Source organism: Entelurus aequoreus, linkage group LG20, assembly GCF_033978785.1.
Source record: "Entelurus aequoreus isolate RoL-2023_Sb linkage group LG20, RoL_Eaeq_v1.1, whole genome shotgun sequence".
NCBI lineage: Eukaryota > Metazoa > Chordata > Actinopteri > Syngnathiformes > Syngnathidae > Entelurus > Entelurus aequoreus.
In genome coordinates this window covers 34,569,256-34,586,962 of record NC_084750.1, presented here as the reverse complement: position 1 = coordinate 34,586,962, position 17,707 = coordinate 34,569,256, and the positions used below count along the sequence as shown (strand labels likewise).

Sequence of the window (17,707 nt, the reverse complement as noted above, 5' to 3'; positions counted from 1 at the left end):
TGCACACATGGCTGTGTATTCATGCTTGAAGAAAGTTCTAGTGAAAAGATAAAGCATCACTTGCCTGTTACTTGTACGTTAACCATACTAACAGTGAGTCTCTCCACTGCTTATGTATTTTAAAAAATAACGAAACAGTATAATTGACAACATTGCTTCAATCAAGTGCTTGCCATTCTTGTCACCCTCTAGTCCTTCCCAAGTTTACAACAGATAGCAGAAAAAACACACATACCCAACACATCACAGTCGCACGCACGCACACACACAAACACACATCACTAAATGCCCTACTCGCAACATCCCAGAAAGTCGTCTTCCAACCGTTACTGTCAGTAAACAAACAAAACCCCAACTTACAGCAGTGGATTGATGCAGAGGAGTATTTAGTTCGCCTTGTGGTCTCAGGGTTGAAGCTCTGTGCAAGTTTGTCTTATAGTGTGAGACTACTTTACAAGCCTTTTTCCTGATTGGTGAATTCTTGTTGATGCGATATTTTGTCAACTTGTCAGCATAGTCCTGAATTCAAAAACTTCTTGGTTGCCATCCTGAGAGAACGCGCATTTTTGAAAAATCCTCCCTCAGATAAAGGAGCTCCTGGTAGTCTCTCTTGGTGCGAGAAGTCCAATAATAGCACAGGGGTGCAGCGTACGCATGCACAACAGCAGAGGAGTTGGAATACTCGGCCTATCTTTGTACTCTGGGCCCAGACAGAGTACCTGCCCTTGTTGCATGACATGTAACTTGCTCAACTAAATGAAAAAAACAAACAAGCAAACTAAACCCCAAAACATAAATACAGCAACCAAGTTTGTTGTTCTACTACGAGGAGTGCTTATAACAACATATTACCCATAAAACCGACAAATCTTTTTTTTTCATTTTCCCTCAGACAGAACGAAATGGGTGTTTTTTTTCAATCTATTTTTAAAAAATGACATTTTGGATGAAAGAACTGTTATAAATGATGAAGTTGGGTAAAGGAAAGAGTTTTTTTTGCAGAGTGCAGAACCTCGGCAGGTAAGGGACGCTACGGTGTGACTGAAAAAGCCTTTATTTTATAAAAAAGGACTCCAAATTAAATGTCAAAGCAGGCTGAAAGTGTGTGTGTGTGGTAGGGGGAACCAGCATATACACAAGCAGCAGAACATTTATATATATATATATATGTATATATAATATATAAAAGACAAACTAGTGACAAGGTGACATGGAACAGTAGTACATGGGTCACATGACATTTATCACAAACTTGCTTGCAGGGAACCAAAACAATAAATGTAACTGAGGGCTGTTTTATCATCTGTTACAACATACACGCACGCACACGCACGCACGCACGCACACACTTAAACTCCCATGAAAAGCAAAATGAGTGCTATGGTATATTGGTACTGTTTCTGTTAAGAAGGAGCTGCACCTTTCCTCTGTGACAGAAGTAGCGCCGAACTACCAAGACTACTAGTCACCACCTAAAGGCCAAAGTGTGGTAGAAATATACACACGTACATGAATATAAAAGTTTGCCCAATTTTTAAGTTCTGCCAATTACTTTCGACAATCATTTCACATCAATGTTTGAAGACGCAAACTTTTGTGCTTGTATGTGAACTCCTTTTAAAACTGGCTTGTTATGTGTCGACTGGCTTCGGTGAGATTTTGGGAGGCGAGGAGGGCACAACTCAGGGCAAAGCAGGACAAAAGGGGGAAATGAACACAAAAAGGACGAGTGGATAACGGATTGATGGGTGGGCGGGGTCTGCTAACGTGAACGTGGAATACCGTTACTGTACAATGCACTAATATGTTTAGGGATGCGAACATGAATTAATAAATCAATGAAAAAAATCAAAACAGGTTTAAAAATGGAAGAGTTGGGTTTAAAGTGAGTGCAGTTTATCTGAAATGTTTTGAAATATTCTATCACTTTCTATTCTTCGGGGAGGGCCAGTTGCCCCGCTTCTCTCCACGATTTCCACCTCCATTTCCAGTCCCACTAGAGCCGCCGCCGCCGCCAGATGGCCCTCGAGGGCCTCTTCCTCCCCCTCCAGCTCCTCCGACGTTAACCCTCCGGTTTTGCCTCTCCATGCCAGGTCGCTGGCTTGAAAAGCTTCTTTTGTTAGCTTGGGGTTCCTTTCCTGCCATCTCTCGCTCGACCACACCTCCTCCTCCTCCTCCTCCACCTAGTCCCTTCCCCATGGGGTGGTGATGGTGAGAGGAATACGACTTCCCTCCGCCCTCCTTGTCTCGAAACTCAGTGAAGTCGCTGCTCTCGGACGCAGTCTCCCACTCCTCGTTGGCCTGGTCTGAGTTCTGATTAGTAAAGTCCGGGGACTTTGCTCCGTGGCTGTGGTGGTGCTGCGGGTGTGTCGGTCCGGTGCTTCCCTGGCTGAAGTGGTGATGGTGGTGGTTGTTTGCATTGCTGAGGTGGCCACCAGCATTATTGTTGTTGCTTGGAAGCGAAGCGTTGTGGTTGGCATTCTGGGCATTACTAATAAGCGTAGTAGTGACAGTGGTTCCGTTACTGTCCTGAACTGAGTTTAAGGAAGGAGAGGCAGGCCGTCCTCCCCCGATGACCCCCACTCCACCATTGATTCGTGCAGCATTTTCTCGCTCCTTCAGTCTCCGAAAGCGAGGTGGCTTGTCCTGCTGATGTTGGGAACGCGCGTGGCGGCGGCGTTTGGGTCGCTCAAACCCACTTGGCGGGAACCCGCGGTTAGTAGGAGGATGCACTGAATTTGGCACCCCGGGGATAGAAGCAGACTTGGCTGAAGCTTGCTGGGTCAAAACAGCACCATTGTCGGTGGACTTTTGAGTGGTAGGAGTTATATTTGTAGACAAAGATGGTGGCGGAGGATTCGATATATGACTTTGAGTTTGATTCCCATCTGCATTCTTATCTTTCTTCACCAAACTAAGCCCTCCCCTGCCCAAGTCCTTGTGCCCCAAGGTTTGTGTCAGGGCTTGCTGCCTCCGTGCTGAGTTTGGCTGCCTTGAGGACCCAACATGAGAGGCTGACCCGGGTGCAATCCTATGTCCTCCAGGTGTTCCACCAACATTGCCACTATTCCTGTAGATATTCCCTCCGCCGCTACTACCTCCTCTTCCCCTCCTTGATGGCACACCCCTCGGGGTGAAAACCCGAGCATGTGAACCTCTTGGCGCAGACGAAATATTGCCACTGCTAGTGTTGGTGTTACCTAAGCCATTCTTTGTATTGGCTTTCTGGGTGTTGTCCTTTTCCAAATGACCATGATCACTTGTCCCACTATCGCTGCCCGTCTCAGAGCCTCTCTCCCTTCTCCTCTTGGGGATTTCTTCATACTCTGAGCCTTCACTGCGCGTTTCACTGCGATTCCTGGCTCTGGCTGGGTTGTGCTGGGATCTATCTTGACCATGTCTACCACCAGGGCCCTCGCCCTTTGAATCGTGATGGTGGCTTCCAGCGACTGGTGTGCGATAGTCTCTGCCACTCCTGCCACCCATCCTGCCACGGTTGCTGCCAGTAGGTGCCGCACTGGCTGTGTAGGTACCCCTAAAACCACGACCACGGCCGTAAAACTCTCCACCTCGCCCCCGACTACCTCTGGTGGCTTTGTTGGAGACGCCATGATTGTGGGAATTGGTAGCTCTTCTCTCAAAAGAACGGTCTCTGTCCCTCCGAGAAGAGGACCCTGAAAATCCTGAAGTGGTGTCTGCCTCTTTGGGCCCTCTACCTGACCCACCACCGCCTCCTCCTCCTCCTCCTCCTGCAGGGGGCCGTTCTTTGCCTCCATTCCTTGGTTTTATTGTGATAGCAAGCTCTTCTTTACCCGATTGAGCTGATGTGCTACGGGCGGTGGAGGCATCCTGCTTTATTGACGTGGACTGGCCACCATCCTTCTCTTTAGCTTTACCGAATCCTTGGCTTCCTTTTTCTCCTCCATCACCTTCTCCCCCCTCTTTCTTTGTCTCTTTCATCACCGGCTTCTTGATTGGACCAGCCCGTTTGTTGGGATTGCCGCCTCCTGTCTGACTGTTGGGCTTGTGCTCCACTGGAGCATTAGAGGAGTCATCGCCACCACGAGAATTGTTCCCACCTCCTGCATTGTTGCCCCCCCTCCTGCCGTGAGAGGACGGCCCACCTGTATTGGTGCTGCCAGGGCGAGGACCCCAATGTGTCTCCGTTTTGTGGTCCCGCATTCCCCTGTGGTTTGACCTCGGATGGGAATGGTGCTGCGGCTGAGAGAGACTGCCGTGTTGAGCGGGAGGTGGGCTCGCGGTCATGGCACCATGTGGAGCATATGAAGAGCCAGTTTTTTCATGTTTTGCATGGCTGCCATTGCCAGTACTACCACTAAGGTTTTGCCCAACACCAGCTTCGCCTTCTCTGTGAGAATGATGATGATGATGATGATGATGCAAAGTGGCCTTTGCCCCGCCATCTTCTCTAGTAGAAGCAGAAGAGGAGGAGGAGGAGCATGAAGAGGAAAGGGAAGATTGTTGGAGTGGGGGACAAGTGTTGGTCTTCTTTGGAAGGCTCTCACTTATTCTGTCATGGCTGTTCTCAGCTTTATGGTGTTGGACATTGTAGTGAGGCTGTTGAGGGTGATGATTGTGATGGTGGTGTTGATGAGAGTTACCATCTACAGCCGGGTGGTCTGCACGACCATTACGGTCATAATGAGGGTGTGGGGTCCCCCATAACTGGCCTGACTGAGATCCACGCCCTGGGACGTCATCCTGATGGGTAAAGCCATGGGAGTGGGCTCCCCTTTCACCAGCTCTCTGCTGCGGTTGCTGGTGCGATGGCATCCTTGCACCTTGGTCGGAAAAGTTGTTATAGTTGCCCTGACCACTCATGTAATGATGAGGGTGGTGGCTGCTTCCCGCCGCACTAACAGGAGGTGGTGTCTGGTTCGATGGCCCAGAACTTGCGTTAGGTTGCTTGATGGGTCCCAATCCACCCTCTCGAATGCGATGTGGAGGAGTGTCACCCCTAAATCAATGAAAAATAAACATTACATCACTGTCAATTGTGACATGAAATACTTAGTTCAAGTATTCATACCTGGCCCCTTTGGTCACATCCTCTTCCTCTGATGTCTGCCTCTGCCTCAGAGGAGAATTTAACCCACAAGCTTCCCCTCCACCAGGGAATACCTCAGTCCCCCAGGACAACTTGGGATCAATTGGGGGAGTACCACGGTGAGGGTGCCCTGGGTGCTGCTGTTGCCGGTCAAAGGGGTCTGAACCAGATCCTCCTGAGTCAGACCGCTCACGCCCAATAAGCCCTTAGAGAGAGGATTCTTTAAAACAACGTATCTGGATAATGCGTTTTAAAACTACGGACATCCTCTTACCTGATGGATGCATGCCAGCCGAATAGAAGTCCATAGGCGGTGGACGACCCTGCATCATGCGTGGGTCCATATAGGGCATTATCATCCAGCGTGGGTCAAAATTCATTGGCATTGGCCGAACTAAACTGCTGGGTTGATACAGTGGTCCACCCTGCTTAGGTCCAGTCCCCGGCTGGGGAGTTGAAACTGGAGAAGGACCCTGCGGTGCTTGGGGTTGGGGGGAGATCTGGCTTTGGGATGTCTGACTGTGCTGCTGTTGCCACTGTTGCTGCTGCTTCAGTAGCTGCTCCTAATCAGTATAGAGAAAAAATATGTTTCAAACATGCATGTGTCATCACAGAAGGCTACTTGTAAATCAAGCAATACTGTCTGGGCTGTGCATGAGGATCATCTTAACATATTTTAAGCATTAAAAAAATACTATATTGTGGAACTTTGATTACTCATTGTACAACCTTTCGATGTACAAACCACAGACTAAATAAAAATATGCTTTGATCGTATCAAACCAATTGAAGAGCTTATTGAATCCATAACACCCAATTTAGTCACCCATCATTTAATGTGCATATTACAAAATAAATAAAAAAACATTCAAACCTGCTGCTGCCTCTGAAAACGAGGTGGCAGGGACTTCTGGTACTTGGAGTAACCCGGGCCCGGAGGGCCAATTACTTGACGGCCTGACCCGCCACCGATATTGTCGATCTTCACTGGTTCAGCTCCTCTTTCACCTCCACTTCCAGATCGAGTGTGAGGAGGGCAGACTGTCTCTTCTTTGTCTACCGGGGAAGGTATATCCAACGTAGGCGGCTGTGGCTGTGACACAGCTGGCTGAGGGCAATGTTGCGCATCTGAACCAAAAAGAAGATGAACATTTAAAGCATAATACAACCAAAGAAGCCAAAATACAAAATATTCAGAGTAGGAATAGAAAATTAAAATTTAGTCTACAATAAAAATCCTATTTCTATTGCTCTATCGTGAATCTATAATGCATATTGATGACACAATCTAGCTGCGTCACGCAAAATTGAAAGCAACGGGCTGCAATAAAGGCACATGGTCATTCACAAAGACGGGAATGCTACACATCAACATTAAAACAAAAGCAAGTCGTTACAGTAGTAATTCCGTTATTAGAGCTGCAGCGATTAAATAGTATAGTAATCGAGTATTCAACTGAAAATTCCTTTGATTAATCAAGTCATCGGCTAAAACATTATTTGGTTAAAGAAGACTCATAAATACCCAAGAGAAAAAAAGACATTTGACTATATGGTTTCATTTTTAAATTTTGTTCATGGCTATACATTTATAGACCCTAAATTTAAGAGTAGCTGACTAGAAATTAGACATTTATTCATTTTAAAATTGAATTTTTGCAGTGTTTGAATTAAAATGAAGACTACTTGAGTGAAGCACATTACACCCCATTGTTGCTTGATATCTTATCCATATATCAAAAGTGAAACACACATCCTTGTTCTATCAATTGTCTGCTATAAATATTTTTATTTTCATCTCTTTAACCCACAGCACTGTTGTGACGTTTACAATGAAATAATAAAAAGGGTGAATATTAAGATACTTTATCAAGAAGGTACATGCTGTAAAATGATGAGTGTTTCCAAGCTTGTTGGGATTGGCTCTAGTATAATTTATATGCTAAAGAACACATGATATATATGGTTCATCGCAAGAAGCAATGTGTATCGCAGCATGGAATTTTAAGCCGTTTTGCCCATTCTTAATTGACAATTACAGTCATTATTATGGTATGGTTACCTACCAGAGTTGGAATCATAGCTACTGTTGCTGTTCGCTCGCTGTCTGTCACTAACTCCAAGACCTGCTCCCGGCTGCACAGCTAGTGCAGGAGGCTCTTCAGGTTCAACACATGGCGATGGGGGCTGGCTGATGTTGGGGGAAGATGCAGAAGCTGACAAGGATGGACTAATGCTGCCGGTTGTGGCAGTCGTAGAATTTCCATCAAGGCTGGGTGTTTTATTGTTCCCACTTCCTCCTGCGTTGCTGCTTTGTTGCTGCTGCTTCTCATCCAGCCTTTTCAACTTTTCCGCACACGCAGCACGCCTCTCCTCCTCCATTCGCCGTTCTTCCTCCTCGCGACGTCGACGAGCTCGCTCTACTGCAGCAGAGATCTCGGTGGAAGATTGTTTCCTGCGCTGACGCCATGTCTCATCCTCATCATCTGCCGGCACCCCATGGACCAGAAGTCCAGGCTGCGGAGGAGGGGTCGGGCCACCTGCTGCTGGGTGATGCTGTGTGTGGCCAGGATGTCCGGAGCCTGATGAGGCATTCTGGTTAAGGGAACGGTCCTGAAAAAAGTGTGTTAGAATAATTACTTCTATTAAGTTTTTATCATTAAACATCTTTGCAGTTATGCCAAGAATACGTTTTTTACCCAAAAGAAAAAATAAACTACTAATTAAAAAACGTAAGTAAGTACTTGTTTCCCTACAGATGATTTAAATTGACCCTCTTATAAACAATCTATAATGTTGATGGTAGGTTTATTTAACCAGAGAGGCAAAATAAATATATCCAGAAAACAAAAGATTATATATTATTTTTGTATTTGATTGAGTAAAATAAGTATGTAATTTTCAAGCAAAACATCACTTAGCATTTTATGGCAAAACTTGGTTGGTTGGCACAGAGGTCAGATGTTACTTTTTGTCTGTCAACAGGGACGCACCCATCTCTGGAAGGACGTACCCCTTCGTCTATGTACAATGACTTGCCAAATCCTAAAGGTTTTGAGGATTTCCCTTGACACCTCAAAATTCACTCCATATATTTTAATGGGATTAACGCCTGGTGAACGGTTAATCCAATCCATGATCTTAATGTGCTTCTCCAGGTCATTGTCATGCTAGAAGACCCATTCACAATCCACATTCAGGGTTCTACAAACCTAAATGTTCAACCTCCATGTTTGACAGTAGAGATGGCGTTCTAGGGTCACACTCAGCTATTAGTCTGCCCTCCAAAGACAGCAAGTTAGTGCCAACAAGCTTAATTATGGCCTCATCTGACCACAATAATTGTGGTCAGATGAGGCCAATAAATTAAATTTAATTCCGATTCCTGGGGTGACAACTCAATTTAGAACCTATTCTCGACTCAACGCGATTCTAGTCATAGATTATTTGGTATACAAATTATAATAAAAAAAGTTACAGGTTACAAAAGCTCTTGGCTGCTGACGTACGATTTATATATCAATAATTGCTTTGTTTTAATCCAATACTGATTTAAAAAAGAAATATATATATACATATATACATATATATATATACATATATATATATATATATATACATATATATATATATATATATATATATATATATATATATATATATATACACATATATACACACACATATATATATATATATATATATATATATATATATATATAAATATATATATATATATATATATATATATATATATATATATATATATATATATATATATGGTTTGATTTATGTTGAACACCCTATATTGACAGAAAAAAACTAATACAATTTTTTTTTGCAAATGTATTAAAAATAAAACATGTACATAAGTATTTAGACCTTTTGCTCAATACGTTGTTGATGCACCTTTGGCAGCCATTACAGCCTCAAGTCTTTTTGAATATGATGCCACAAGCTTGGCACACCTATCTTTGGACAGGTTTACCCATTCATCTTTGCAGCACCTCTCAAGCACCATCAGATTGAATGGGAAGCGTTGAGTTTCATCCAGGATGTGTCAGTACATTGCTGCATTTATCTTTCCCTCTATCCTGCCGAGTCTCTCAGTTCCTGCCGCTGAAAACCATCCCCACAGCATGATGCTGCCACCACTATGCTTCACTGTAGTGATGGTATTGGCCTGGTGATGAGCGGTGCCTGGCATTCACGCTAAAGAGTTCAATCTTTGTCTCCTCAGACCAGAGAAATGTGTTTCTCATGGTCGGAAAGTCTTTCAGTAGCATTTTGGCAAACTCTTTACCAAGAAATGGCTTCCGTCTGGCCACTCAATCATACAGGCCTTATTGGTGGTTTACTGCAGAGATGGTTGTCCTTCCACAGAGGAAGGCTGTAGGTCTGACAAAGTGTCCATCGGGTTGTTGGTCACCTCCCTGACTAGACTAAGATGAAAGCAGCAATGTACAGAGACATCCTGGATGAAAACCAACACTTCCCATCCAACCTGATGGAGCTTGAGAGGTGCTGCAAAAATTAAATGGGCAAAAATGCCCAAAGATAGTTGTGCTAAGCTTGTGGCATCGTTTTCAAAAAGACTTGAGGCTGTCATTGCTGCCAAAGGTGCACCAACAACGTATTGAGCGTATTGTGTTTGAGTGTTACAGTAGGCCTTATGATGGCATTGTGTTTGTGTATGCACATGTCTATGTTGTTTTGAGTGTTTATAATAAAATTGTGACATTTAAAACATTTCATATTGCCAATTGTTTTTTCAGTGCTACTAATTGTTTTCATTTAGTAGCACTGGTGTTACTAGTGAATAAGCTAATCGTACTGCCTTGTATATATATTAAATCGATTCTCTAGAATTATTAATCGATTTAGAATTGGCATATTTAGAATCGGAATAAATAAAAATCTATTTTTTTGAGCACTCATAGTATCTACTGTTAACATGTTTCTCCATATAATGGATTAACGCATGCACAGTGTTTGTGGGCGGGAAGTGGGGATTGAGTTTTTCCGTTTTTTCCTCTGTGCAGCAGTTGATTAAAAGTTGTGAACCAGAATAAACGTTGTGTTTATTCACCTCCATTTAACATCTACTATCTACCCATTCATATCTATTCCTGACAGTGTTGTCGCACTGTGTGGATATTTATATTTATTACTGAACCTTTGTCCATTGAGTCGGGAAAGGTCAACATCCTAATTGTGATGCATCGCGATGTTATCAGTTTTCTTGATGGTTGGTAGAGGATCTAATACTTATTTTACTCAATCAAATAAATCAATTATAGGCTTTATTTATATTTTTGGGGTAATATTGTCTCTTTGTTGAAACAAACTTACCATCAAAATAATCTACTGTTCATATTTTTAGAAAAGGGGTAAATCAGCTAGGAATCAAATAATTATTTCCCTAATTGTATAATGTATAGCTCGCCCACGAGTGGGAAATCCTAGAAAGTATGTTGAAGAGGCCTACCGGTAGTCAGTATGACTGCCTATCGGTAAAAAAAGCGAGGCCCCTGTCCAAAGAGTGGCCCAGGTGGAGGTGCGGGGGGTACTGCTACCAGTGACTACCCAGTCCATGCCTGCGCTCCTGTATACAGGCAGGCATAGTCAGCTAGGGCTGCAACTAACAACTAATTTGATAATCGATTAATCTGTCGATTATTAGTTCGATTAATAATCGGATAAAAGAGACAAACTACATTTCTATCCCTTCTAGTATTTTATTGGGGGAAAAAACCCAGCATACTGGCACCATACTTATTTTGATTATTGTTTCTCAGCTGTTTGTAAATGTTGCAGTTTATAAATAAAGGTTTATAAAAAATAAAATAAAATAAAGTAGCCTCTGCGCATAGCATAGATCCAACGAATCGATGACTAAATTAATCGCCAACTATTTTTATGATCGATTTTAATCGATTTAATCGATTAGTTGTTGCAGCCCTATAGTCAGCCATACTAAATCACAACGATCTACTACACTTACAAACACAGACATACACCAATCTATCCATGAGTCTAATGTGGTACATTGGGCCTTTTTGTCAACTCTGTTAAGCCTTACAAACCTCAATATTACAGTACTACAAATAATTACAACTAAAACTTAAAGAGTTGTACATAAAAATAAAAAATAAAAATGGTTTAAACATTGTAATTACTTGGCACTAAGAACTGCTGAAAGACTCAAGACAGCCGGTAAATTTGCTGCTCGTTATCAAACTACCTGGTAGTTGGAGGAAGTCTGGGGGTCACCGTCAGTGTTTGATGGAGGCGTGTGACGGTTATCTCCACTGCTGTCTGAGGCACGAGAGCATGAGATTGCAGAGGGAGCCTCCTGGGGTTTTTGCTGCTCACTAAAGCATCAACAAATAGAAAATGCAGTTGATAAACTGTAACATTAACATTTGGAGTCGGTTGGCTACAAACTGACTTTGAGTCATTCTTGCTCTCTGTTGTGTCGTCTTCACCCTCATCATCGCCTTCATCATCACTAAACTTCAACTTGGCGGAGTAGTCGATCTCCTCATGTGCCCCTGTTAAACCCAAAAATAGACTAAGGGTCATGCATACATTTCATGAGCCAACCAAATGTCAGGTCAAAGTAGGGCTGAACAATATATTGCATTCATGATTACAATGTGAAATGACAGATTTTTAAAACATAACAGACAAATTACTTAAATACCCAGGGCAAAGCCACAAATTTGTTTTATTATATTTGTGAAATGCAGAGGTAAATCAGATTTTATATATTTTAAATAGGGCTGTCAAAATTAACGTGTCAATGACGAATAATCCATAATCAATAATAATTTAATAAAAATGTTTTCCATAATTACCACTCTACAGCGTTAAATGTCTCAAAATCCGTAAAACGTGTCAAGCAACGCAATTCAACTAGTTTGTCTAAGTACCGTATTTTTCGGATTATAAATCGCAGTTTTTTTCATAGTTTGGCCGTGGGTGCGACATATACTCCGGAGCGATTTATGTGTGAAATTAACACATTACCGTAAAATATAAAATAATATTATTCATCTCATTCGCGTAAGAGACGAAGCAAATGGCAGCAATCATCACACACACGTCAGCAATCGTCACTTACACTTCAACCAATAAGAATTCGGCGGGGGAGGGTCATGGCAGAAGTGCATTGTGGGTCATGGGATGCTAACTGCTATATGCTATATGCTACTGCTGTAGCTATTAAAATGGATCACATCAACATTGGCAGTAACTTGTAAAAACTGAGAAGGGCTGAACTAAAATGGCACCGAAAAGGAAATCATATACTGCAGATTACAAGCTGGACGTAGTGAAATATGCAGCAGAGAACGGCAATCGAGCAGCAGAAAGAAAGGACATACCAGAGGCGACACCGGGGAGGAAGATTTCATCGGATTTAGCGATCGGGATTGACAGATTGTTTGGTAAACGTATAGCATGTTCTATATGTTATAGTGTTTTGAATGACTCTTACCATAATATGTTACGTTAACATACCAGGCACGTTCTCAGTTGGTTATTTATGCGTACACTTATTCAGCCTGTTGTTCACTATTCTTTATTTATTTTAAATTGCCTTCCAAATGTCTATTCTTGGTGTTGGATTTTATCAATTAAATTTCCCCCAAAAATGCGACTTATACTCCAGTGAGACGTATATATGTTTTTTTCCTTCTTTATTGTGCATTTTCGGCCGGTGCGACGTATACCCCGGAGCGACTTATAGTCCGAAAAATACGGTATACACTAATTAATTAATGTAATGTATACAGTATTCATAGCGGTGCACCGAAATGAAAATTCTTGGTAAAACACAAAATTAGGAAACCACAAGGCCGAAAAACGAAATAAATAATTATGCCAAATATTATTATTGCATTTATAGCTATGACTGTATACTACCCTCACTAAACTCAAGGCATTGCAATTACACAATATTTATCCATCAAAGACTACCTTTACAATGCAGGCTATAGTTGCCCAAATCAGATTTTTTTGAAAACCTGATTTTGTTTCAGCAGACTTATTATTACACCGCAAGTAAAATGTGATCTTTATCAGTCTCCAGTATAAATGCGCACAAGTCCCAATGTGGCCCCAATGTTGCCTCGACATCACTTGTTAGTGCAGTTCAATAAAGTGAAAACAAAGGAAGTTGACCGGATTCTGTAAATGAACAAGGCAGTCGCTACTATCGCTACTATTACAAAATAAAATACAAGTCGCCACACCTTAAAAATGTACGTTTTTAGGTAAAACATTTTTTATATATATAATGTATGAATTAACATGTATAGTGTCATATATTTGGGCGGGTTCCTTTTATGGCGGTTAAGTAGAGGAAATATGGATATGAGCGTCGATCAACGTTAGCTTGATTTTTCGACTTACTTACGCAAACAACTTACGCAATGTACGTGTAACATGTAAGAAAATACAGGACAGCGCACACGTCAATTCCGCTCCTTTAACAAACAATATTTCTTTGGAACTAAAGCGCATGCACGCACGCACGCACGCACGCACCCCACTCGCTACTACATTCCAAATTGCACGTTTTGCAGCTCGATGTCTTTCTCGAATATATTGAAGTATGTCCACACTGCAGACATGTTGCCTTTGCTCCACTGCAGACAAGCATGTGCTTCCTGCTTATGTCATCACAACATCCTGTTTCTGCAGTGTTGATAAAAGTATTTTGACCAAAAGTTGAAAATCCAATTTGGGCCCTTTTCGGTGGCCAAAATTTGGCGTATTGCTATACTAAGGGTGTTTTAAAGGGTTGGTTGTGGGTATCCTGAAGGTTTGAACTTGGAAAAGTGCTGGTCACAATCATCAAACGTGAGCGCCCTCTAAGCATCTAGCGAACCGTGACATACAGCAGTTTTAATGTAGCCAATATAATAAAAAATATGTACAAGACAGAACTCCAATTATAGCGTTTATTGCCAAATGAACATTTGTAGTTTGTGTGTACAATAAACAAACTCTTGTTGCTTGTACCTCACCCAAAACATTTGTGTGGTAATAAACATTATAATTGGAGTGCTGTCCTGTACCTTTGTACACATTTATTAAATTTTTTTTAAATTCAGCACTAGAGATGTCTGATAATATCAGCCTGCCGATATTATCGGCCGATAAATGCTTTAAAATGTAATATCGGAAATTATCGGTATCGGTTTCAACCTCCCGATTTTCCCAGGAGACTCCCGAATTTCAGTGCCCCTCCCGAAAATCTCCCGGGGCAACCATTCTCCCGATTTCCACCCGGACAACAATATTGGGGGAATGCCTTAAAGGCACTGCCTTTAGCGTCCTCTACAACCTGTCGTCACGTCCGCTTTTCCTCCATACAAACAGCGTGCCGGCCCAGTCACATAATATATGCGGCTTTTACACACACATACAAGTGAATGCAAGGCATACTTCATCAACAGTCATACTGGTCACACTGAGGGTAGCCGTATGAACAACTTTAACACTGTTACAAATATGAGCCACACTGTGAACCCACACCAAACAAGAATGACAAACACATTTCGGGAGAACATCCGCACCGTAACACAACATAAACACAACAGAACAAATACCCAGAACCCCTTGCAGCACTAACTCTTCCGGGACGCTACAATATACACCCCCCCTCCCCCCCATCTCCCGAATTCGGAGGTCTCAAGGTTGGCAAGTATGCTCTAGTATACTCTGGACTGAAGCTGTGTGCATTCATTGTATTTGTAGCTGCTGTTTTGAGGCATGTTTAAAAAAAAAAAAAATATTGCACTTTGTGAAAGTCAAAGTATAGTATTTCCCATAGTTGTAATGAGTATCATTATCTCAGGGAAAGCCTGTCCCAAATTCCAAGCTGCTGTTTTGAGGCATGTTAAAAAAAATAATGCACTTTGTGACTTCAATAATAAATATGGCAGTGCCATGTTGGGACTTTTTTCCATAACTGGAGTTGAAGTTGTTCTCTTATTTTGGAAAACCTTGTTTTTGATTGATTGAAACTTGTATTAGTAGATTGCACAGTACAGTACAAATTCCGTACAATTGACCACTAAATGGTAACACCCGAATAAGTTTTTCAACTTGTTTAAATCGGGGTCCACGGTAATCAATTCATGGTAAAGTTACATTGTTTAATGCATCCAGCGGGGCATCACAACAAAATCAGGCATAATAATGTGTTAATTCCACGACTGTATATATCGGTTGATATCGGAAACGGTAATTAAGAGTTGGACAATATCGGAATATCGGCAAAAAAGCCATTATCGGACATCTCTATTCAGCACCCATTCATAGTTTTGAGGGTAGAGCGTGTTTGTTTGGACTTCCGTTTATTTGAGCTAATACATCTTAAATACAGTACTTTTAGTTATATTCAAATGTTCCATATCATATAATACACAATATAATATTCTGTTAGTAGTATATTATTGAATGAGTGCGGTCTCACCTGCCCAGCCCTCATCTCCATCGTGATCCAGCTCATCAAGCTCCTTTAGGTCATCCTGCTTGAGGATGGAGGGTCGTTTGACCACCTCTCCACCTGTGTCACGTGGACGAATGTGAGACCTGCTGTCAGGACCACCCTGCGACCGAGAGAACCTGAGAGAGAAAGACAGTACCACACTTACATTATCAACATCACAAATACATTATTTATACATTATATGCACTTTTCAATAACCTTTTTATGGTAAATTATGAAATAAAGATACACATACTGTATACGAAAAATGGCACCGTGTTTTGAGATAGTTCTATTATAATTTAAATACCAAAGAATACATTGTGATATACAGTATATCGCGATGTGGATTTAGGCCATAACAATAATAATTATATTTTTAATGTATTAGATTTGTAAAGCACTTTTTTCTAGTGATTCACGCACGTTACACAGAGAACTAGGGATAGTTACCAAATTCGGTACTTTTATAGACACCAACTGAATTCTGTTGGTAGTCCTGTGTATCAATTCACGTAAAATCAAACGGTGCCATATTTTGATACTTTTGTTGCATGTGATGTCGCGTCCAGCTGCAGACTCGTCACATCCGGTTGCAGACTAAACACCGGCTCAAGGAAAAAATCCCTCTAGCAGCACTCAAAGGACGTAATGTTGCAATTTTCAACACCAAAAAAGCAAGTATGCTTTGTAGAAAACGCTCATACTTAAAATAAGGCTCCAGTCGTCCAAAATGTGCTAGCTTGATGTTAATTTCTATGGCATTGGATTTGCCAGACAGGCTACTTTAAGCATTAGCAATTTTACATGACGATTTCAACCACCCCAAGTTTGGTAATGAAACAACAACTAATATTAATGTTACAGATGGTGTGTAATAAGCACAATACTTACAGTATTAACACTTTGTAGGGTGTAACATAACACACTAACCTTTATGGAAAAAGCTACTTCTTAGTTAAACAACATACCAGATAGCCCAAAGCCGTGTATAGAGAGAGTATGGCCAACTAGGTTTCAAAGTTGGAAGCAAACATGACACCCTGTTGTCAGGGTTTTTTGACCAATCATTTTGGAGCTCCTCTGGCCATACTCTCTCTGATTGGTCAAAAGACCCTCACAGGACTACAGAGCGCCATATTCACTTCCAACTTTGAAACCAAGTTGGACATACTCTCTTTATACACGGCTCTGAGATATCCTGAGACTGCAATCTAATGTCTTGGAAGTGCAACTGAATTGCAAATGAGATTATATTATATTATATATATATATATATTATATATTATATTATATGTACTACGAAAACAGACACTTGGATAGCACAGTTATGAAAATATAATTAGCTCATTTTTTAATCTTACATTAAAAAAATAAATGTTATCATCAAATATTTAAAAAAATGTATGTCATCATCAACCAATTAACATTTATTACTCACACAAAAGTACAGAAATGTGGTATTATTGAGTAGCCGGTATTATTTGTCACATACAGAGAATTAGCACTGGTTCCATCGGTTCAAATGTGAACAGTACCAATCTCTATAGGGAACCCAAAAAACGTTGAGTTCGTTTTTCCCCTCAATAGCTTAACATTCAGAAGATAACTCAAAGACTGGTTGACATTTATTTGTTCTCAGCTTTGCGTTTTTTGGCTCCAATTTCAATCATTCCATTTACTTTTGTGGAAAATGGATTGGAAAAGGTCGACTCTAAATTGGCTGTTATCGTGGACATTTCCACCTTGTTTGATCGAGTCAATATCTCTACAGCTGATCACAGTAATCGACTTGAAATTATTCATGACCATTAATCACGATCATCTAATCACACAGCCCTACTTGATCATGCATTTCTAACAATCCACAATAGAAAAAGTTCACAAAAGTATAGTTTATATTATTCAAGCTGATATCGCATGAGATCAATATTGGTATCAGCCAATCTTCAGGGCTGCAACATCTGTATCATATCAGAAATGAAAAACTTTGTTTTGGGACACTCCTAACAATTACACTTGAAAATGTATGTGTACCTTGGAACTTGTCCTTCTCCGGGAGGTTGGAACCTGTAAGGGCCTTGAGGACCATAATTTGCCGGGAAAGGTAAATAAGGTGGATACATCTAAAAAAT

General features: G+C 41.4%; 1 protein-coding gene across 2 annotated transcripts in view; it reads right to left on the bottom strand.

Moving 5' to 3' along the window:
- prrc2a (proline-rich coiled-coil 2A) overlaps nt 1-17,707 on the bottom strand; it is a 32,563-nt gene that overhangs the window by 432 nt on the left and 14,424 nt on the right. For both annotated transcript variants that reach the window (XM_062029996.1, XM_062029995.1), the window contains exons 8-16: nt 17,610-17,698; nt 15,558-15,709; nt 11,520-11,622; nt 11,313-11,442; nt 7,135-7,681; nt 5,943-6,196; nt 5,343-5,631; nt 5,051-5,273; nt 1-4,978 (exon numbers count right to left, since the gene is read on the bottom strand). The exon at nt 1-4,978 is cut by the window's left edge and continues 432 nt beyond it. In XM_062029996.1, coding sequence (XP_061885980.1) covers nt 1,924-4,978; nt 5,051-5,273; nt 5,343-5,631; nt 5,943-6,196; nt 7,135-7,681; nt 11,313-11,442; nt 11,520-11,622; nt 15,558-15,709; nt 17,610-17,698 — 4,842 coding nt within the window. In that variant the 3' untranslated portion in view covers nt 1-1,923. The remainder of the gene's footprint in view (nt 4,979-5,050; nt 5,274-5,342; nt 5,632-5,942; nt 6,197-7,134; nt 7,682-11,312; nt 11,443-11,519; nt 11,623-15,557; nt 15,710-17,609; nt 17,699-17,707) is intronic.